The sequence below is a fragment of the Oncorhynchus kisutch genome, linkage group LG1 (genome assembly GCF_002021735.2).
Source record: "Oncorhynchus kisutch isolate 150728-3 linkage group LG1, Okis_V2, whole genome shotgun sequence".
Lineage (NCBI taxonomy): Eukaryota > Metazoa > Chordata > Actinopteri > Salmoniformes > Salmonidae > Oncorhynchus > Oncorhynchus kisutch.
In genome coordinates this window covers 34174269-34197695 of record NC_034174.2, presented here as the reverse complement: position 1 = coordinate 34197695, position 23427 = coordinate 34174269, and the positions used below count along the sequence as shown (strand labels likewise).

General features: G+C 42.0%; 1 protein-coding gene across 2 annotated transcripts; it reads left to right on the top strand.

The window, feature by feature from the left end:
* Positions 1 to 832: 832 nt before the first annotated feature.
* On the top strand, positions 833 to 6640 carry LOC109904532 (oxytocin receptor). 2 transcript variants are annotated; one of them, XM_020501767.2, is made up of 3 exons: positions 833 to 979; positions 1287 to 2208; positions 4638 to 6640. In XM_020501767.2, exons 2-3 carry the CDS (start codon positions 1344 to 1346, stop codon positions 4841 to 4843), a joined length of 1071 nt encoding a protein of 356 aa, XP_020357356.1. In that variant the 5' UTR covers positions 833 to 979; positions 1287 to 1343; the 3' UTR covers positions 4844 to 6640. The 2 variants fall into 2 exon arrangements, with proteins under 2 accessions (XP_020357356.1, XP_031678284.1); XM_031822424.1 differs by lacking the exon at positions 833 to 979 and having other exon boundaries at positions 1005 to 2208.
* The last annotated feature ends 16787 nt before the right edge of the window (positions 6641 to 23427 follow it).

Genomic DNA, 23427 nt, shown 5'->3' with positions numbered 1-23427 from the left:
TGTGATGTGTCTGTCTGGATAAGCCAATATAGGGAGGATGAGACTATAGGTCATAGGGTATTAGGGTAGATTGTTATTAGAGGAGTGCATGTATTGTCAGTATTGATCCATTTTGTGGATGGAACACAAAGCATTTGCACGGGCAGGATCTGAACCCTGGTCAAATGGGAATAATCGACATCTTGAAAGTTACAGTAAGTGGCTGGTGATGTCCAATTGTGCACTCATAGAAATATTATTATTATTATTATTTAAATGTTACATTCACTTTTTAAACAATGCCACCCACTGCCAGGCATACTGTAGGCCTATGAATTATGATAATTGTATCAAAAAAATTTTTAAACCTGTTGTTTATTAGATTTTTATATAACCTGCTCATTTGGGGTTAAGGTTTCAGGAAGCTCAGTTCTGTCTAAATTGGGCTGTTCTCATTATCCCAGGAAAGTATACATAATGACTGGAATTATTCTGTATAAACATGGAGCCACAGAGTTTCTCAAACTGTACAGTCTTTGATTGAGCTCTTCATGGAAAGGGAAACTCTCTTGAATGGATGAGACAATTTACAAACACTTGGTGCCTATGTAAACAGTATACATCGCGCGGTCCAATGTAAACATCCGTTAGCCTATACAGACAGCCTAGCAGCCTGAAGCACTCTAGCCTATGACCGAGCTGTAAATAAAAAATGAAAGCGTTGTTAAAAAAAACAAATCAATAGTTACATAAAACGTTTTGATAAACGTCTTCATATTTGAGACTTGTCGATAGAGTGGACAGGGCTCTCTATCATGAAAGGTGGCAGTCGCTGTGCGCGCGAACATCTGGAGCTGAAGGATAGCTCCACCCTGCTCCCAAGCAAATAATATAAAGCCCAGAGCAACAGATGCAACACCTCATCAATAGACTACTAGGTTGCAGCTCATGTCGACCCCTCCCCAACTTCTCCTGCGCACTGCAATCAAACTGAATATCAGTTAAGTTGTCTTTGTTTAAGTTATAAGCCTACGTTTCTTTAAACTATGGCCCTATGTTTTTTTGATGGGTTGAAATCATTGGGCTAATAGTTATTTGGAGATTTAGGTTATCTAAAATTCTCGGACATGATATCAGTATTTAAGCATTGATGCATTGTAATTTTGAATGTTAAATTAGCCTAAAACGCATCTTACGAACTCAGTAGTTTTAGATCAGATATGGTAGGTATATCAAACATTAGTGTAATAGCATATCAAAGTATCTCTGTTAGTCAGTGTATCAATTTGTGTCTTGTTTCTCTGCAGAAGACCGCTCGTGCGTAAAGTTGCTGGCACCGCCTCTTCGCTCTCCAAACCTGAACCATGTACCCGTTTAATGCCAGTTTCAGTAACTTCAGTCTGATGATGGAGGTTGCGGACATGCCCCGGGATGAGAACCTGGCCAAAGTAGAGATCGCGCTGCTCAGCGTCATCTTCGTCAGTGCCGCTATCCTGAACACGGGTCTACTACTGGTTCTGTGGAAGCGGCGCAAACAGGTATCCAAGATGCGTGTCTTGGTGTTCCACCTTTGCGTTGCGGACCTGGTTGTGGCGTTTTTCCAGGTGTGCCCGCAGCTCATGTGGGACATTACGGACAGATTCATCGGACCGGACCTGGTGTGCCGCTTGGTGAAGTATCTGCAGGTCGTAGGCATGTTTGCGTCCACCTACATGATCGTAGTGATGACCATTGACCGCTACCAGGCTATCTGCAACCCTATGGTCAAATTTCAGAGGAGGCGCAAGCGCTGGAACATCCCTGTTTGCATCGCCTGGGCGATATCCCTCGTGGGCGGCCTGCCTCAGATTTTCATCTTCTCGCGGGTCCAGGTGGCGCCCGGGGTGTTCGACTGCTGGGCGGACTTTATTCAGCCCTGGGGCTTGAAGACCTACATCACCTGGACCACGATGGTTATCTTTGTCTTGCCCATTTTGACCGTGGTGGTGTGCCAGGTGCGAATCTGTCGAGCCATCCAGAATAACCTTTACTTAAAGACGCACCAGGATGGGGGTAGCGGGGTTGCCTTTCAGCTGCCCTCCAGAACCAGCAGCGTGGCTGGTGTGTCCAAAGCACGAATCAAAACTGTGAAGATGACAGTGGTTATCGTACTTGCCTACATCATCTGCTGGACTCCGTTCTTCACGGTCCAGCTTTGGTCTGTGTGGGACAAGGACGCGCCAACAGAAAGTAAGAACACGGATATCAATCTTATTATAAATGTATAATAAAGTCCCCAAATATGACTGTCAATAGGGCGTTAGGGGTGACGCCCCACTTGTGATAAAAAAATATAGATATTTTATATAGTAATTATTTGTATCAAAAATATATAAGCCAATATATTATATCAATCATGGATTGTGTTTTAAACGCTCATAAAAGTGGGGCAGATGTGTACATTTTCCTGTTTCAAAAATAGATTGTTCAGAACAAGCTGTTCAGTTACTACTCTGCTCATCTGCGCATAGGCCATGCTGAATGTTTAGGGGGTTTGGGTTTGATTAACCTCGCCCGGGCGCACGTGTAGGTTTGTTTTGCACCGGCTTAAAGTTGACTGCATGAACCAGGTGCCCGCTCTGTCCGCCAGCAAAGTAGTCTCAAAACAAAAGTAATATAATTCAGCATGTAGAATTCTTAGTAGAATTCTGTGTTTTCCCATGCAAAAGTGGTTGCTTTTGAAAAAAAAAACGCTTGATCTGCTCTATCAGGTATAGATGCTGCTAATGCAAATTGTAATTAACTTGTTAATAAATAATCATAACAGTCACGGGTGCCTGGGACCTGATAAACTAGACAACAACATCCAAGAAAGGTCGAAGGACAGAGGGATACACTAGCTAGAATCTTCTCATTGCGGATCTGGTAGGACAAACAAGCTTGGCCAATTGTATTGTCCATCAAGGTAGGTGACAGGGTGACTTGTGTGGACAAAAACAGACCAAAATTGGGTGTATCAATCACAAAGGATGAAGAAAATAATTCGCCAGATACAGTAATTTTGATAAATAGTTTGGATGATTTTTGGGTCAAATGAACCAGTTAGGCTATCTTCCTTTGATAAGTAGCTTGCTAGCTGGTTAACAGTTCACTCTCATGCCAATTTCAAGTCTTTCTAAACTAATATCTGACTAAATTCACTCTGGAGTGTCAAGAGTGTGCTGAGTGCAGTCAGATTGTCCGTTCATAAATTCAGTGAATTTTGTTCTCGGAGCGTAAAGAGCACACACTGGACGTTCAGGCAGAGGAGTAAGCTTGATGCGAGCGTTCTGACCTCACAACGGCAGTCAAGTGCCCAAGCTAAAGTTAGATAGTTTGCTAGCTACTTCCAGACACAAATGAGAGAAACCTCACTCTGACCATTTTATTCGCCCAAGCAGAGTTGGTTAGACTGTTTTCATGTTATCTAGAGTGTTAGTGACTGGAACTGTGCTGCTGCCAATGTTTACTGACACTGGTCATATTCGAGGCAGGGTAGCCTAGTGGTTAGAGCGTTGGACTAGTAACCGGAAGGTTGCAATCCCAGAGCTGACAAGGTACAAATCTGTCATTCTGCTCCTGGACAGGCAGTTCCTAGGCTGTCATTGAAAATAAGAATTTGTTCTTAACTGACTTGCTTAGTTAAATAAAGGTTAAAAAAATAGAAAATAATAATAATATTCAGCGGGTGTTGTGTGTTCAGAATTTATGATTGGACAATCTGACAACTCTCTGAATTTACTAATGCCAAGATCGGTCTCTGAGCGCACTTTACAAACACACCTTATGTTAGCTAGCTATCCCCAGTTAGATAATGTGTTTTCCCAGTTAGATAATGGGTTTTCACTTATTGCATCTGCATGCATGTTATGTTCTCCCTGGTGCACTCATTTGTTCGTGACATGAGCTGGCTGCTCGTTCTAAATAGTAGCCTATGATCTAATCTGTTCAAAACAGTGGCAGCAGTGGTCACTTGGTTTTTGACATGCAAAAGTGAAATAGGTGTATTTATGCTGTTGTTCAAATGCACATATTTCTTTATATGTCTTCTCAAATAATCTACTGGTAGTTTGAAAACATGACATCATATTTATGTCATGCTGCTTTGTTGACAACTCCAACCACCTCATGCCCAGGGTATTCACGCCACAGGTACACACCCTCTGATTTAGGCTAGTCTCTTATACGCCAATCAGACCTACAGCATCATTGGACAAAATGGTGCCCAGCATAATCTGGATATGTGTGCAACAAAAAGTTCAACATTCACCTTCTGCTACCATTTCTGTCAAGCCATCTACACATACAATTTGGTGCATACATTTGATAAATCCAATATATGCACCACACAGAACACACTGCAACTGCCTCTGCAACCAGTGGAGGCTGTTGAGGAGGGGACAGCTCATAGTAATGGAAACCAGGTTTGATACCATTCCATTTACTAAATTCCAGCAATTATTATGAACATCCCCCCTCAGCAGCCTCCACTGTCTGCAACGCAATGCTGCAAGGCAAACGCTGCGTTCCATTGGAAATTAATGTACTTCTGGTATACCAAAACGCAATGACACTGTCGGTGTGATCGAGGCGTAGGGCGCAGTAAATGTGCGTAATTTATCCTTGTGTTGTCATTGCAGCCGCAACGTTCACCATCCTGATGCTGTTGGCAAGTCTGAACAGCTGCGCCAACCCCTGCATCTACCTGCTCTTCAACGGCCAGCTGCCCAATAAGCTGACGGTGCTGTGCCGAAGGCCTTCCAACGGGAAAGACTCCATTAACTATGAGGCCACAGTGGTCAGCTCGCTCTACATGAGCTTCAAAAGCATCTCCGACTCCAAATAGAACACACGGTTTTCATATTCTCCAGGTATGGGGTAGCAAGTAACTAAAGGTATGCTTTAGAACCTGAAAGGGTTCTTTGGCTGTCCCCATAAGAGAACTCTTTGAAGAACCCTTTTTGGTTCCATGTAGAACCCATAACAAAAAAGGGTTTTCCTATGGGGTACTGCTGAAGAACCCTTTTGGTACTCTTCCTTCTAAGAGTGTATGTGTGGAAATACACGCTAAATACTGGGGAATAGTCCACCACTAATGGATGAAGGCAGCCTGTTTGTGATGTGGGCTGGCGCTGGGTGTCACAGAGATATATCACGGTTGTAACACCTCTGGCAGACAACATATGAATGAGCAACATTAGCTAGATTTCCGACAGTTTTCATGTGAATATGATCAAATCCGCATAAAAACAATATGCGAATTTCCCACTCTGACAGTGTTTCCATCAAATGTACTTGATTGACATGATGCAGATAAAAGGCTGTGTGCGCGTGATCACGTGGTGCACATAAAATACATTTTGCGGTTAAATGTACCTAAGAAAAAATACAAGTTAAATGAGTTTCCAGCACATTTTCAACTCTACTGATGGTTTTCTAGCTAACAGCGCTATCGTATTTATATTTGTCAAACGGCAGCCAGGCCTTGATTAACATGTCACCAGAAGAAAACCCTCAATATTTATTGGAAAGGAGCATCAAGCTCATCACCTTGCACTTTCACCACCCTGTGAACTTCATCATTTATTTAATCTGTAGCATAATAAACTGCATGCTTTCCCAAAGAGTTGTGGGGGGGACCACACATGTCATTACGTGACTCCAAGTTTACTTCGATATGATAGTTATTATATCAATATTTGCGCAGAGCAGTGTTTCCCAACTCCTGTTCTTGAGTACCCACAACAGCACATACATATTTGTTGTAGCACCAGACAAACTCACCTGATTCAACTAATTGAGCGCTTGTCCAGGGTTACAACAAAATGTGTGCTTTTGGGGGTACTCAAGGTTGATTAGTTTCCTACCTTTTTGTGAATAAATGTCTAAATCTAATCTAACACCAGTTAACACCTGCAAACTTTTTGATTGTATAGTGTAGACTGCATTTACTGCCTGTGATTGTTTACAAAAATCACATGATCATCTTCAGCTGTTTGGTGCTTTTATGATGCCAGAGAAGTGGTGAAAGAAGCAGTTACAAAATAGAAGGTGTGTGTTCACAGACATTGTCCAATGTTGATGTAACCTAAAAAAATACAAGCCAATTGTTTGATGTCTTCTGTGCACATATGAATGACCCCTATGATGTAACTGCAATGATGAGATAGATGTTCTTCTTCTTTGTTTTCTTATCTCGCAGTCATCCTGTGTTCAGTCGTGTTTGATCTTGCCTAGCCATCTTGTCTCAAGAGGACCACAATGGAAATAAGTCCCAGACTTTATTGTGTGTTATCCTCCATGCTTTAACAATGGAAATAAGTCCCAGACTTTATTGTGTGTTATCCTCCATGCTTTAACAATGGAAATAAGTCCCAGACTTTATTGTGTGTTATCCTCCATGCTTTCACTCATGTGCATGTATGGCTTTTTCTAGTTTTATGTGTGCTTGTTTTTTTAAATGGTCAAATTAATAAACTAAACTTCAGAAAGACTAGAACGATTTTTGGAAAACTTTGTTTAATACCCGAAAATGATGTATGTAAACCTTCTATGTTTAGGTCTGTTGTGAACTGACAAAGACTAATGATTTTGTAGTGCAATTGATTGTAAAATAAACAACCACATTTTCGTGGGTAGATGTTCTCCATTTGAAATGAAGCCCATAAAGTTGCCAAGTTGCTGGAAGCCATTTTATTTTTGTTCTGCAACAGAGCTGTTTCTGGGAGATTTCTTGGAGTTAAGGAATTCTTATTCAATTCCCTTTCCTGTTTGAGTTGGGCACCATTAGTAAGTGGGCGTCTGTTGAACAATTGCAGAAATGCAACATTTCTAATGATCTCTCTTTAAACAGATCCCCCAGTATCTATTTTGTCATTAACAAAGAGTGAGACCAAGCACACCATCAATGCACAAACATAATCAGCAGCATATAGCCTACTTGCGGCTACAGCATAAAACACACTGGATAAAATGTCTAGTTAAGTACACAATCAAAAACCGTCCAGCCTAGAGTCTAAACGTGACTTTAGTCTATGGTACACAACCACAATCATTCAGCTAATAGAACGACAGAAAATTAGCTGCTGTACAATGAGCTAAATTGAATTTGTGTGTCTAGCTGCACTGCTGTTCCATAAAGCATTTCTACGTTTGTAAATCATGTTCCCCTTCTTTGTTTTGATATAATTTGCACAGTATAATATGTATGATGAATAATTTTCCATACATGAGTCGGGCTTGATTGTGTTTTCAAACAGTCAATCATCTATTAGTGACATGGACATACATTTTTCAGATGCATCTCCAATTACCTATATCTATCCACCACAGTGTACAATAACACCAGCAGTACAGTATGTTCTGTTTTATATTGTTGAATACATCACTTCAGTAATTGGTCATGAAAACACAAAGAACACAACCAACTCCTTTGCCTTAATTGGTCAGTGACTGAAAGAAAGGAAGATCAGTGTGAATATGACTTCCGAGAAATATATGCATGTCATATAAAATGTCTCTCCAGCCTATTACTGATAACTGCTCACTATATAAGTGCAAATTTCAGTCCCAGTTCAAATACATTATTTTAAATTGTTCTGGATATCATGCGCTCCAAATTCTGCATGCACTGACAGTCTCAACAAAGCCATTGAATATATCAGGAGTCCTCTGTGACTATACATTAGGTGGAATGGCATTTACTGCAATCAAATACTAATCAGCAGGGACAATAACGACAGCTATGTAGACATGGAACAGACTGGTCCTGTTTGGCAGTGATATAAGGACATACTTGTAGATGACAATGAGTTTAGGATAGCCTGAGTGTCGGTCGTTTTGTGCCATCATGCCAACTCCTTGTCACTCATTGTCATGCAAAACATGATCGGATTGACAATGACGGCAATGGAGTTGGCAAGAACACAACCAGATCTGAGACCAGGCTAAGTTTACAGTGTGTTGAAAAAATATTCATCCCTCTTGGCATTTTTCCTATTTTGTTGCATTACAAACTGTTTTTTAATTGATTTTTATTTGGATTTTATGTAATGGACATGCATAAAATAGTCCAAAATGATGAAGTGAAAATTAAATAATTACTTGTTTAAAAATAAACTAAAAATAAGGGAAAAGTGGTGTGTGCATATGTATTCACCCCTTTGCTTTGAAGCCCCTAAATAAGATCTGGTGCAACCAATTACCTTCAGAAGTCACACAATTAGTTAAACAAAGTCCACCTGCCTGCAATCTAAGTGTCACATGATCTGTCACATGATCTCAGTATATATACACCTGTTCTGAAGGCCCCTGAGTCTGTAACACCATTAAGCAAGGGGCACCACCAAGCAAGCGGCACCATGAAGACCAAGGAGCTCTCCAAACAGGTCAGGGACAAAGTTGTGGAGCAGTACAGATCAGGGTTGGGTTACAAAAAAAATGAAACTTTGAACATCCCACAGAGCACCATTAAATCCATTATTGAAAAATGGAAAGAATATGGCACCACAACAAACCTGCCAAGAGAGGGCCACCCACCAAAACTCACAGACCAGGCAAGGAGGGCATTAATCAGAGAGGCAACAAAGAGACCAAAGATAACCCTGAAGGAGCTGCAAAGCTCCACAGCGGAGATTGAAGTATCTGTCCATAGGACCACTTTAAGCAGTTCACTCCACAGAGCTGGGATTTGCGGAAGAGTGGCGAGAGAAAATATCCATTGCTTAGAAAGAGGTAAGCATACAAGTTTGGTGTTCACCAAAAGGCGTGTGAGAGACTCCCCAAACATATGGAAGAAGGTACTCTGGTCAGATGGGACTAAAATGGAGCTTTATGGCCATCAAGGAAATCACTATGTATGGGGCAAACCCAACACCCCTCGTCACCATCCCCACTGTGAAGCATGGTGGTGGAAGCATCATTCTGTGGGGATGTTTTTCATCGGCAGGGACTGGGAAACTGGTCAGAATTGAAGGAATGATGGATGGCGCTAAATACAGGGAAATTCTTGAGGGAAACCTGTTTCAGTCTTCCAGATTTGAGACTGGGATGGAGGTTCAACTTCCAGCAGGACAATGAACCTAAGCATACTGCTAAAGCAACACTTGAGTGGTTTAAGGGAAAACATTTAAATGTCTTGGAATGGCCTAGTAAAAGCCCAGACCTCAATCGAATTGAGAATCTGTGCTATGACTTATAGATTGCTGTACACCAGTGGAACCCATCCGATTTGAAGGAGCTCGAGCAGTTTTTCCTTGAAGAATGGGCAAAACTCCAAGTGGCTAGGTGTGCCAAACTTTTAGAGACATACCCCAAGAGACTTGCAACTGTAATGGCTGTAAAAGGTGTCTCTATGAAGTATTGACTTTGGCAGGGTGAATAGTTATGTAAGCTCAAGTTTAGTTTTTTTGTCTTATTTGTTTCACAATACAAAATATTTAGCATCTTCAAAGTGGTAGGCATGTTGTGTAAATCAAATGATTACAACCCCCCCCCCCCCAAATCCATTTTAATTCCAGGTTGTAAGCGCCAAAATCGGAAAAATGCCAAGGGGGGTGAATACTTTTGCAAGGCACTGTAGGAGCCTGTCAGACCGGTCTCTGTATCGTTATGAGAGCTGGTTGACATAGTTTCTCACTGAATATAGCCATACTGTAAGGTATGAACAGGTGATGAAATATAATATGGCCTGCCAAGGGAATGGATATCAGCAGAATTGTATGTGTTCCAAAGCGCCACACATTTATCAGAAAGCTGTTATTAGCTGTTCTGTTCCAGGGCCTGTCAGTGCCGCACTGGGAAACCAGTCTGTACCGTGTGACGGCCTGTCAATCATTCACAGCTAATGTGTGTGCAATGCATTCTTACAATTAGGCAACTTGACAATTGCCTGAGCCCTCACATCCTCAGGGGCCTCGTTAAATTGGCATAATTTTGTTTAATAATACATAATTTTGTTATCTTGCCTTCCTCCTCCGCTCAAGACCTTCCTCAGCTCGTGGGTAACCTCTGATCGGTTTTCTTCCTCTGAAATTGGCTCTAGTTTTCGAACAGTTGGGACTATTAGCGCTCTCTCTATGACGCTCACAGGCCACGCAGGACACATCGCAGTTTTATCACCATCCCTTCTATTTAAAACACTGCATATATTTTTTTCTACACATAATTATTACCTGACAATCTTCCCTGATGTTTTCTCGCACTTTTAGAGCCACAGGTATTGGCCCAGAATTTCCACATCAGTGCATCCCTAACTTGAATGTCTAAAACCAGATAGAAAATATGTAGAAATGATAATGGCCCTACATATTTTAAAATAACTGCTCTTTTTCTGGCCCGCAAATCTATGCCGCCCTACGTTGAATTTTGAATTCCCGGTTTTGGCCCTCGAGCAAAAAATATTGCCCACCCAGTTTTTATGTTGTGATACAAAGACCTTTACTAGTAATGGGAATTTAAAGTATTTTCTGTTCACTTAAAAGACGTCTCCGAAAAGCTCTTTGTTCAGTAGCCATGATTATGATAAATAAACATGAGTTGGGGCCTCAGACTGTTATGACTCATAGTTGTAGAACCATGTACTTATTGGAAGTACAGTATACTTCCTACACAAACTGACATGGACACAGAGAGACACAAACACCTAAAAGTTCTGTACTTCATGTACACACTTGCATGGACAGAAAGAGACACACGAACACACACATATCTAATAGTTCTATACCTCGGACTAAGAACAACTTCAGGGGATGTCCAAGTTATTTGAGACTGTCTTGAGACAAAGGGTTGGAACTGGTTCAAAAAACAGAAAATAATACAATTATTTGAGGAACAGAACACAAAACCAAAACGAAAACGAAAGTGACCTATACTGTTCCAAAACTGAACCATTATTTTAAAAGCATAGGAACCGGTTAATAACATTACTTTACATTCCAGGCATTTTTTTCCAGTCCAACAAAAATCGCAACAAAGCGTCTATGCAAAGCCCAACAACCGTTCATTCAATAGAATAAAATAAGGAGTAAAGTACAACAATAACAGGTATCAGAATAAAAACATCTATTACAGCAATAATGTCAGCGACATCAACAATGTCGCTGCGTGTGTGTGTGTAGGCTACCTGCCCCTCTGAAGCATAGGTCACTGTAGCCTATTTGCGACGTTACAAGCGTGATTCAGAAATTAGGGAGAGATGTTTAATTAGAGAAGAGTGGAATGCATTTTTCATGGCTAGTTAAGGATACTATAGTTATCACTTTTCACATTGTATTTATTAACTACAAAAAGATCAAACGTGTTTTTAATTCTACTGCTGCTCTGCACACACAAGCTTGTTAGCTAGTTAGCTAGCTAAAGTTTACTCTGGTCCAACATTATACAAACTCGGAAGTTCAAAGACTTTGAAAGTTCCTCCATGGATGCCGCTCCTCCGTAGGTATAATTCTGTGAGCCTAATTCACATAATGCATGTCATAACAAGATGCCCAGTGCTTCAAGGCAAGCTTCCTTCATCCTCTCTCGCCCTCTCCTCACCTTCGAAATTTCAGGTGCATCTTGCGACTGGCAGCACAGTGTGTGTGTTTCTCCTTCATTATGATTAAACCATGCTTTCACTACATAATACAATGTTCTTAAAGACTTTCCGATAAAGATTAAATCTATTACCTGCTCCACAGCAACCTGCTATATCTGCACTGATTGGTGAAGTAATTTAATGTTGAGCTAAATGTTTTTTAAAAAGGTGGGCTATATTTCAGAGGTTTAAAAAGGAACGATATAAACTGGCACTTTTTTGGGGTTCGAACCAGTTCAGAACTTAATTTCTCTGGTCGGGAACAGTGGAACTGAACCAAAAAAAGAATGGTTCTGTTCAGAATTAAACGATTTGAAAATAATTGTTTCAACCCCTGCCTGAGACAGACATTGGTGTTGTTGTTGTGAACTGAAAACAATCTGGGGTCCTGCCCTAGAAACGCTGTCTGTTGTTGTGAACTGAAAACAATCTGGGGTCCTGCCCTAGAAACGCTGTCTGTTGTTGTGAACTGAAAACAATCTGGGGTCCTGCCCTAGAAACGCTGTCTGTGCCTCAGGCCAGCCAGGGTCTCAACAATCTCTAAATGGCAAAGTAATACTCTGTCATTAGGAACCTTTCACAATTAGACACAGGATTTATAGGCTTATAGGCTCTTTCACTGGGATTGAACTGAAATCCTGTGTACCCGTGGCTCTAAATATGCTGAAATTCAAGATAAAATGTGTTCATCTTTTAGGCTAACATATTGAAACTTGGACAAATCTAGACTGGAATATGATGACTGTAATCAGAGGACTCCATATGTGCTGATTATATCCACAGTGTCCGAATGTGGGGAGAGGGAGAGCAGTTTGTTGGTGTGATAAATGACAACTGTGTTTGTAATTAACACAAATACAACATCATTCTATGTCCTATAATCATGGCGTGTTAGTGGCAAAGATGTATTGTTCCTCTAACTTCTGAGTTATTGAAACACTCAAAGGCTCATTCATGTGCACTTATGCACACAGACAGGCATAAACACACACCTTTTATACACCTGATACAATTACTGTTTATCGCAGATACAACAGTCAAGCAGGTAATACAAGTTTAACATAAGAGGTCTGACGTCACCAGTGGTGGAAAAAGTACCCAATTGTCATACTTGAGTAGAAGTGAAGATACCTTATGACTCAAGTAAAAATTCTGAAATATTCAGCAAACCAGATGGCAGAATGTGTTTTTTTTATTAGATAGCCAGGGGCACACTCATAATTTACAAATGAAGCATTTGTGTTGATTGAGTCTGCCCGATCAGAGGCAGTAGGGATGACCAGGGAGGCTTTCTTGATAAGTGTGTGAATTGGATCATTTTCCTGTCCTGCTAAGCATTCAAAATGTAACAAGTACTTTTGTGTGTGAAGGAAAATGTATGGAGTACAACGTACATTCTTTTCTTTAGGAATGTATTGAAGTAAAAGTTATAAATAGTAAAGTAAAGTACTGATCCCCCCCCCCCAAAAAAAAAGTAGTACTTTCAAGTATTTTTTACACCCCTGGACTAACCCCTGAACCACTATTTTAAATCTCTTATTCCCCCTTCATCTAAGGCTTGTTTTTGAAATGAGTAAATGATGAAAGGGATGAAAAGCCAGAGCTGGATAATTCATGTATCCTCCAGCAATGTGTTTGTGAGGGGTGAGCACTAGACTATGGAGAATCAATCCATACCATATCATCTCCATATAAATATTTGAACCAAACACACCTCAAGCCACCCCACTGTCCTGTTCTTCCAAAACAAATGATGTGGCTTTGCTTTGCATCCACCCAACTTATTAGGCTACCAGGGAGAAAGGCAGTTATCATAGCAGACCTAGCTGACAATGACAGAGCACTGTGGACACAAAACATCTCTGCCACATTAGACACAGCTTCATTATCGCTCTGTGATTCTCCAGCATTATTGGCATCAGCAGGCCAATGTCATTGTCACTATAGAAACAACGGACAGGTTGTTTTTGTCTAGATCACTATGGCAGCCACCATGCCCGGCTCTGTTTTGACTGAGAGGGCTCCTGTGATTGGACAAGATCTTATCATGAACTGTAACTACCTCTGAAGTTGATATAGTCTGGGATCTGTGGGCATGCATCTTTCAGTGCAGTGGGAACAGAACCGCTTCACATATTCCACATAAACATGTAAAGGCCTAACAATTGTCTTGCAAACTCCAATCGCAACAATCTTCATGTGGATTTTGCTGTATCAAAGTTGAGCTGTAAGGGTAAGGTTTAAAGTAATTAAATAACTGACACTTGTGACTTATCTCATCAAGAGTTCTCCGGTGAACTGAGGTTGGGGTGTACATGCGCTGACTCCGACACTTATAATCAGTGAAATCACAAAAACAAAGAGAGCGGGAGGGTGTGTTCACTTCTCTCTGATCCTTTGCAATTGTGCTACAGATCATGGAGAGATTTGCCGGGAGTCACCACTTCCTTCAGTGTTTGTGAGAGAGAAGTACGAGACCTTATAATAACATATGCCATTTAGCAGATGCTTTATCCAAAGCGACTTAGTCATGCATTCATACATTTTATGTATGGGTGGTCCCAGGAATCAAACCCACTATCCTGGCATTGCAAGCACCATGTTGTTCCAACTGAGCTACAAAGGGCGAGTGACTAAAACTTACCAGAGAACGAGGCCCTATGGTCTCAGCTCTCATGATGTGAGCGATGACACTTCCTTATTAGCAGGATACACGTTTATTAACCATGTATCATGACTCAACTAGCTCCAATAAAGAGCACCATTCAGGCAGTCAAAAAGCCACCAGGTGAGCGAGGAGAGCCCCGGAGGGCTCTGTGATTAACTCCAGCTGGAGTGGCTCACTTACTTGACATCACAGGGCAAGGAGTGGGTGGATGAATTAGACCTGTCAGTTAGAGCCACTGTGAGACTCAGTACATGCTATTATAGCATGTCCTGTAGCTAGCTCTGTGCCTATCTGCTCTCCTTCACACTGGCCAATTAGGAGGAGGACATGGAACAAATAGCTGAGCAGAGACAGCAAGATGGAGAGAGATGCCGAATGATAAGAACACAGACGAAAACGAATATAATTATTTGAGTGTGGGCAAAAAGGAAACAAGATAACAAGAGAGGCCATCCGTCTTTTCTCTGGGGTTCTTTTAAAGAGTTTGAGGAGTGGTGCAAACCTTGATTCAGTTGTAACTGCCTGTCTCTCTCATCATAACAAAACATATGCTGAGCGATACAACCAAAAGTGCTGTTGTGAGGACCCCACAAAGGCTCATGAAGTCATAAAACCTCCTCGATATGTTTCCCATTAATTCCTCAGAAAAAGTGACCAGCTGTGGTTCAAACGTAGGCCTATTGTAACGACTCAATGGGCCAGTTCCCTGAACACAGATTAAGCCTAGTCCTGGACCAAAAAACATGCTCAATTTGCTCGACCATTGAAATAGTTTTTTAGTCCAGGACTAAGCTTAATCTGTGTCCAGGAAACTGGCCCATTGAGTCGTATTTGACCTATTTGCACAACTACCAATAGACACAATGAGATTGATGCAGAGTCAGATGGGCATGAAACCTCATAGGGAGCTCATAATACTAAATCCTTGATCAAACACAACACAGCGGGTCAACAGCAGTCTCATTCCCAGCGCTCTTATTGGATTAACGTCCAGGCCGCCACCACATCAACGGGTCCCCCTGAGTGTTCCCTACACTTTCCCCTTAGAGTCGTCTGGCCTGGACAGCAAACAATCTGTTGGATCAGGTTCACCAACATGGTTTAGTCAGGGTGGTGGTGATCAATCTGCCGGAACCCAATGAGTAGGTTGCCATTACCAACTCCTGCCAAATCAAATATACGGTAACTTTGAAACTTTCTAGTTTGTTCAATCACAAAACTTTTGGGGATCCATGTTTTGGATCACGCTGGAGATTAATTCTGTTCTTTTGTGAATTGCCTCCAATGTCAAGAGGGCATATTTTTCTTTGAATGCAGTTTACAATGACAATTTCTGAAGAGAAGAAAGTTAGTAATTAGTACAGACAAAGACAACAACCTTCTGATATCCTAAAAGAGAATCTCAGGCAGAGAAGAAAAGGCTCCTAAATATACCAGCTGGTGAAAGTTACTGTATGAACAGTGGCGGAGGACAGAGGTGTGCGTGTGTACGCGCGTTTCAAAATGCTGTATGTTTACTAAAATAATTGTACTAATGGCCTGGCATCAAAAACCAACACCACCACCAATTATTGCCTATTGTATCTGGCTTATTCCAGCATAAATCGTTAAATACAGTCTCTGCAATTTTCAAAATTCACCACTCTTTAAAATGCTTGTTGTGAGGACCCCACAAAGGCTCATGAAGTCATAAAACCTCCTCGATATGTTTCCCATTAATTCCTCAGAAAAAGTGACCAGCTGTGGTTCAAACGTAGGCCTATTGTAACGACTCAAAAAAAGCCACCAGGTGAGCGAGTCCACATGTGCTCTCTGAGTGCACATATCATGGAAGTGGAGTGTATCAGAGAGTGGGTGACTTGCAACAGCTTGTTTGTTGTCTCTCTCAGATTCATCCCTCCCTTTTGTTGACCCTGAGAATGGAATGTATATGTTTTTAAATAACATTCTTAGAATGTTCTTTAAAAGTTTCTAAATGTTTTCATAAAAAGTTTCCTTAATGTTTTGAGAACATGACTTCAAATAGAACCATGAAGTAACCTGTAGAACACAGAAGTACTGAAATTCCCACAGAAGAACGTTGTTTAAAATACTCTGAACTACGAGAACATTCCCAATGTCAAACCAGTTGGAGAATGTTCCTAGAACATGACCAAAATTAAAACAGGAGAATGTTCCTAGAACATGACCAAAATCTAAATGAAAACAGGAGAATGTTCCTAGAACATGACCAAAATCTAAATTAAAACAGGAGAATGTTCCTAGAACATGACCAAAATCTAAATTAAAACAGGAGAATGTTCCTAGAACATGACCAAAATCTAAATTAAACAGGAGAATGTTCAAACTTTTAGGAAACCTTCTGTTAAAGTAATGAAATACCAAGAAAATACACATTTTTCTTGTCAAGTTCCTTTAATGTGCTGGATAGTGTTCATTGAGACTATCATAATAATATGTAGACAACCCAAATGAATAGTCATCAGTCATTACTGTGTATTTACAAACACATAAAATGGATATCATTCATTCCTCACCGAGGTTCAGCAGACACATGCTCACATGGACTGGTACACACGTGGAGAACAACACAGGACACTCAACGAGTGAGGTCTGTCTAAAGGTGAACACAGTGTTCAGCTACAGTGTAATCGCATGTATGAAAACCGTTCCCTACCATTGTTAATTGACAATTACTTGTTCTTTCTTTGACATCCTGGACCAGTGCAGCCTTCTCTCTTTCAAATGCCTCAAAACTAACAGCCGTATGAAAATTCCTATGATAAAGCTATCACTCACAACAGTACACCCGAGGATAAATTACTCCAGGTTATGGCAGGGAGAGAGAGGGTAGAATGAGAGGGCCGAGGGTAAGAAGAGAGGAGACAGAGTGAGATTGTTCATAGATTATATTCATTATGGCCATGCCGATGGAAAATGTATAATTTAATTGTGAAGACATCAGGGCACGAAATTATCTAACGAAGGTCGTCCTTTCTAGTTTCAAAGAGCGTAGTAGGCTAACTGCACAGATAAACCCAAGCAAGTTAAAAGCAATGCAGACCAGAGAGAGCAGGTTCACAGCCAGGGAGACGAGAGACAAGCCAGGCACCGTGGCTGTGACAGTAGCAGGGGGCGTCTATAACAAGCTCAACTGAGTGCTGTGAGATATGAGCTGTCACACACTGGACATGAAAAGGAACACAATTTCCCTGGCTGCAATTATTCCACGATGAGGGCCTCTCACGTCCCTCTCGTGGAGAGTGCTAAGAGAGCCCCCAGAGAGGCCAGTCTCCCGCCCAGTAGCCACTCTCTGGTTAGCCCCTTGCTGTGCCAGAATATGAGACAGCGGCAGAAGGCTGCAGGAAAGCACTGTCTAAGCCAGCACACAGCAGTGCACGTGTTCCTGTATGGCTACAACACACACACACACATACAGAGACACACACACACCTGTACTTTGTATGGATAATCAATACAAACACAGAGGTTCAGCTCAGGCTTCTGCCATCTCTTTTCCTCCCACCTTCTTTTCATTCTCACCGTTGTTCCCTTTTACCCCATTCTGTCTAAAGAGGTTTTTCCTACATTCTGCATCTCTCTATAGGTGTTGTTTCTGTCTGAGGGAGTGTGCCTAGTGTTCCTTTGTTTGTTGGAACAGTAAAGTGAGAAGTGTATCTGCTGGCTTCTAAAATCCCTTCTGATGCTGAGAGTGCACCTCCACATGTGCCAAGAAACAAACACGTACGCTGTGGAGTTTTCAGCTCCTTATTTTGATTTTAGCTACAGAAGAACACTGAAAACATTCAAGGGCAATGGAGTGTCCTTAGACTAGAGGGAATAGTGCCCCCTACTGGCCCTCCAACATCACTCTCGCATCATCTGGTCTCGCAAGGCTCGACCAACCCAACCCTGCTTAACTTTAGAGGCAAGACAGGACTAGGATGGTGGGTAATATGGCTCCTGACCACAGGAGGTTGGTGGCACGTTAATTGAGGAGGACAGCCTCGTGGTAATGGCTGGAGTGGAATGGTTAAAATACATACACATAGTTTCCATGTGTTTGATGCCAATCCATTTGCTCCTTTCTAGCCATTATGAGGAGTACTCCCCTCGGCAGCCTCCACTGCTCCTGACTAAAGAAAGTTTTATCCCCAAACTTGACAAAATAAATGCCGTGTTTGGATCTTGAATCTCTTGGGTAACTTATTTGGTAAGACACTACAAAAATGTCCCCTGTATTGGTTTCATTCTACTATATTAAACCACAATTAATACCAATCATGTGTTCACCAGCTCTGTGAGACTAGGATCCCCATAGTAAGTCAAGCAGACATGGTCCTATTGATACTGTCCCATGGTGATGGTTATTGTCTCTGTCAGGTGGATTACACTGTATTGACCTTAAACAATCTGTCCCCGGGGTCGGCCACTGAGGACACAAACAAACACACAGAGGGACAGCAATTTCCTTCATAGATACTTTTCCATATTGGTAAAATCAGATGACAACCACTGTCTGTGTAGCTAGCTGCCTTTATTCAATCAATCAACCACACACACACACAGCGTTAAGGCATATAAATGTCACGTTAATGCCAATGGAACTTCAGGTCACACTGATGCACTAATGACAAGAGTAAATCTGGATCACGAATGGAAAAAAACATTTTAGCTTTACCCTTAAGAATTGTTTTTTATCATATCTAATAGAAGAAGCTCAAAAGCATGCCTGTTTGATTCAATTTAAAGTAATCACAAAGCTTACACTGAGTGTACAAAACATTAGGAACAACTTCCTAATATTGAGCTGCACCCAGGGTCAAGATCTCTCACCAAGTCAAAACGGGGACCCAAACCAGCTACCTATCAGCCACCAGCCCAAGCTCCCAACCGCCAGGCCACCGACCATCCAAGATCCCCCTATAGTTCCCCGAGAGCTGCCCCTCAACCATCCGAGACCACCCCAAAAAAACTCTCCCTCCATTCCCCACCTCCAACAAGCCACCACCACTCCAATGCACCAACAACCAACAAAGTGAACAAGAGATAAAAACAATGCAAAAACAAGATATCAAGGACAACAAAAATCAAAACAGCAAGGCCAACTGTATATACGTTTGAGTGCATGTGGTACTATTTACATGTGTATGTACAGTTGAAGTCGGAAGCTTACATACACTTAGGTTCGAGTCATTAAAACTCGTTTTTCAACCACTCCACAAATTTCTTGTGGAAATGAATAGTTGTGAAAATTTAAATAAAAATAAAAGTGGGTTAGGACATCTACTTTGTACATGACACAAGTAATTTTTCCAACAATTGTTTACAGACAGATTATTTCACTTATAATTCACTGTATCACAATTCCAGTGGGTCAGAAGTTTACATGCACTAAATTGACTGTGCCTTGAAAAATTCCTGAAATGTATGTAATTATAAGCTTCTGATAGGCTAATTGACATCATTTGAGTCAATTGGAGGTGTACCTGTGGATGTATTTCAAGGCTTACCTTCAAACTCAGTGCCTCTTTGCTTAACATCCTGGGACAATCAAAATAAATCAGCCAAGACCTCAGAAAACAAATTGTAGACCTCCACAAGTCTGCTTCTTCCTTGGGAGCAATTTATAAACGCCTGAAGGTACCACGCTCATCTGTACAAACAATAGTACGCAAGTATAAACACCATGGGACCACGCACCCGTCATACCGCTCAGGAAGGAGATGCGTTCGGTCTCCTAGAGATTAACATACTTTGGTGCGAAAAGTGCAAATCAATCCCAGAACAACAGCAAAGGACCTTGTGACGATGCTGGAGGAAACAGGTATAAAAGTATCTACAGTGGGGGGAAAAAGGTATTTAGTCAGCCACCAATTGTGCAAGTTCTCCCACTTAAAAAGATGAGAGAGGCCTGTAATTTTCATCATAGGTACACTTCAACTATGACAGACAAAATGAGAAAAAAATCCAGAAAATCACATTGTAGAATTTTTTATGAATTTAAAAATGCGCCTGGCACCTACTACCATACCCCATTCAAAGGCACTTAAATCTTTTGTCTTGGCAATTCACTCAAAGCCATACATATACACACTCCAGGTCTAATTGTCTCAAGGCTTAAAAATCCTTCTTTAATCTGTCTTCTCCTCTTCATCTACACTGATTGAAGTGAATATAACAGGTGACATCAATATGGGATCATAGCTTTCACCTGGTCAGTCTCAAATCAAATTAATTGGTCACATACACATGGTTACCAGATGTTATTGCGAGTGGTGCGAAATGCTTATGCTTCTAGATGTGACAGTGCAGCAGTATCTTACAGGTAATATATTCTAGTGATGGGATAAAAATATATAAATATACAATATATGGCTGAGCAGTGACAGAGCGGCTAAGATGCAATCGATAGTATAGAATAGTATGTGTATACTGTATCCTACACTATGAGATAAGTAATGCGAGATATGTAAATATTCTTAAAGTGACATTATTAAAGTGACTAGTGTTCCATTTATTAAAGTGGCCAATGATAAAGTCTGTAGGTAGGCAGCCGCCTCTCTGTACTAGTGGTGGCTGTTTAACAATCTGATGGCCTTGAGATAGAAGCTGTTTTTCAATCTCTCTGTCCCAGCTTTGATGCACCTGTACTGACCTTGCCTTCTGGATGGTAGCGGGGTGAACAGGCAGTGGCTCGGGTGGTTATTGTCCTGGATGATCTTTTTGCCTTCCTGTGACATCGAGTGTTGTAAGTGTCCTGGAGGGCAGGTAGTTTGCCCCCGGTGATGCGTTGTGTAGACCGCACCGTCTGGAGAGACTTACGGTTGTGTGCAGTGCCGTTGCTGTACCAGCAGGCTGCTCTCGATTGTGCACCTGTAAAAGTTTGTGAGTGTTTTCGGTGACAAGCCACATTTTTTCAACATCCTGAGGTTGAAGAGGTGCTGTTGCGCCTTCTTCACCACACGGTCTGTGTATGTGGACCATTTCAGTTTGTCGGGGATATGTACACTGAGGAACTTAAAAACACTTTCCACCTTCTCCACTGCTGTCCCGTCAATGTGGGTAGGGGGGTGCTTCCTTTGCTGTTTCCTGAAGTCCACGATCATCTCTTTTGTTTTGCTGACATTGAGTGAGAGGATATTTTCCTGACACCACACTCCGAGGGCCCTCACCTCCTCCCTGTAGGTTGTCTCATTGTTGTCAATAATCAAGCCTACCACTGTTGTGTTGTCTGCAACCTTGATGATTGGGTTGGAGGCATGCATGGCCACGCAGTCGTGGGTGAACAGGGAGTACAGGAGGGGGCTGAGAACGCAGTGTTGAGGATCAGTGGAGTGGAGATGTTGTTTCCTACCTTCACCACCTGGGGGCAGATTGTCAGGAAGTCCAGGACCCAGTTGCACAGGGCAGGGTCAAGACCTAGGGACTCAAGTTTGTGATGGGTTTGGTGGGTACTATGGTGTTGAATGCTGAGCTGTAGTCAATGAACAGCATTCTTACATAGGTATTTCTCTTGTCCAGATGGGATAGGGCAGTGCGCAGTGTGATGGCAATTGCATCGGCTGTGGACCTATTGGGGCGGTAAGCATATTGAAGTGGGTCTAGGGTGACAGGTAGGGTGGAGGTTATATGATCCTTGACTAATCTCTCAAAGTACTTCATGATGACAGAAGTGAGTGCTACGGGGTGATAGTCGTTTAGCTCAGTTACCTTAGCTTACTTGGGAACAGGAACAATGGTGGCCTTCTTGAAGCATGTGGGGACAGCAGACTGGGATAGGGATTGATTGAATATGTCCGTGAACACACCAGCCAGCTGGTCTGCGCATGCTCTGAGGACGCGGCTAGGGATGCCGTCTGGGCCGGCAGCCTTGCGAGAATTAACACTTTTAAACGTTTTACTCACGTCGGCCATGGAGAAGGAGAGCCCACAGTCTTTGGTAGTGGGCCGTGTCAGGGGCACTGTATTGTCCTCAAAGCGCACAAAGAAGTTGTTTAATTTGTCTGGAAGCAAGACGATGTCCGCAATGGGGCTGGTTTTCTTTTTGTCATCCGTGATTATCTGTAGACCCTGCCACATACGTCTCGTGTTTGAGCCGTTGAATTGCGACTCCACTTTGTCTCTATACTGACACTTTGCTTGTTTGATTGCCTTATGGTGGGAATAAATACACTGTTTGTATTCGGCTATATTCCCGGTTGCCTTGCCAAGATTAAATGCAGTGGTACGTGCTTTCAGTTTTGCGCGAATGCTGCCATCAATCCACGGTTTCTGGTTAGGGAAGGTTTTAATAGTCACAGTGGGTTCAACATCTCCTATACACTTCCTTATAAAACACAGGGCACTTCCTGTTTTAGTTTCTGCCTATAGGAGGGAAGCAACAAGATGGAGTCATGGTTAGATTTGCCAAAAGGAGGGCGGGGGAGGGCCTCGTATGCATTGCGGAAGTTAGAGTAGCAATGGTCAATCATAGTACTTGCTTGTATACTGCAATCGATATGCTGATGGCATTTAGGTAGCCTTGTTCTCAAATTAGCTTTGTTAAAATCCCCAGCTACAATAAATGCAGCCTCAGGATATATGGTTTCCAGTTTGCATAAAGTCCAGTGAAGTTCGTTGACGGCCATCTTGGCATCCGCTTGTGGGGGATATGCACGTCTGTGACAACCGAGGAGAGTTCTCTTGGGCGATAATACGGTCGGCATTTGATTGTGAGGAATTCTAGGTCAGGTGAACAAAAGGACTGGAGTTCCTGTATGTTGTTACAATTACGCCATGAGTTGTTAATCATGAAATATACACCCCCCGCCATTATTTTTACTGGAGAGATGTTTATTCCTATTGGCACGATGCACTGGAAATCCCGTTGGCTGTACGGACTCCGACAGCATGTCCCAAGTTAGTCTGTTTCACGGAAACATGGCTATGTTGCAATCCCCGATATCTCTTTGGAAAGCAACTATTGCCCTGACTTCGTTGACTTTGTTAACTAGGGACTGAACATTAGCGAGTAATATACTTGGAAGTGGTGGGTGGTGGGTGGTGTGCGCGCATCTGAATCCTCACTAGAAGACCGCTCCGGCACCCTCTCCTCCAGCAGCATTGTTTTGGGTCTGCCTCTAGAATCAGTTATAATGCCCTGGGAGGTGACAACAAAGGGTGCGCTTTGGGAAAGTCACATTCC

Coding starts and splice junctions, on each gene's coding strand:
- LOC109904532 (XM_020501767.2), top strand. CDS start 1,344: ATGTACCCGTTTAATGCCAGTTTCAGTAACTTCAGTCTGATGATGGAG. Junction 2,209..4,637: donor CAAGGACGCGCCAACAGAAA/GTAAGAACACGG, acceptor TTGTCATTGCAG/CCGCAACGTTCACCATCCTG.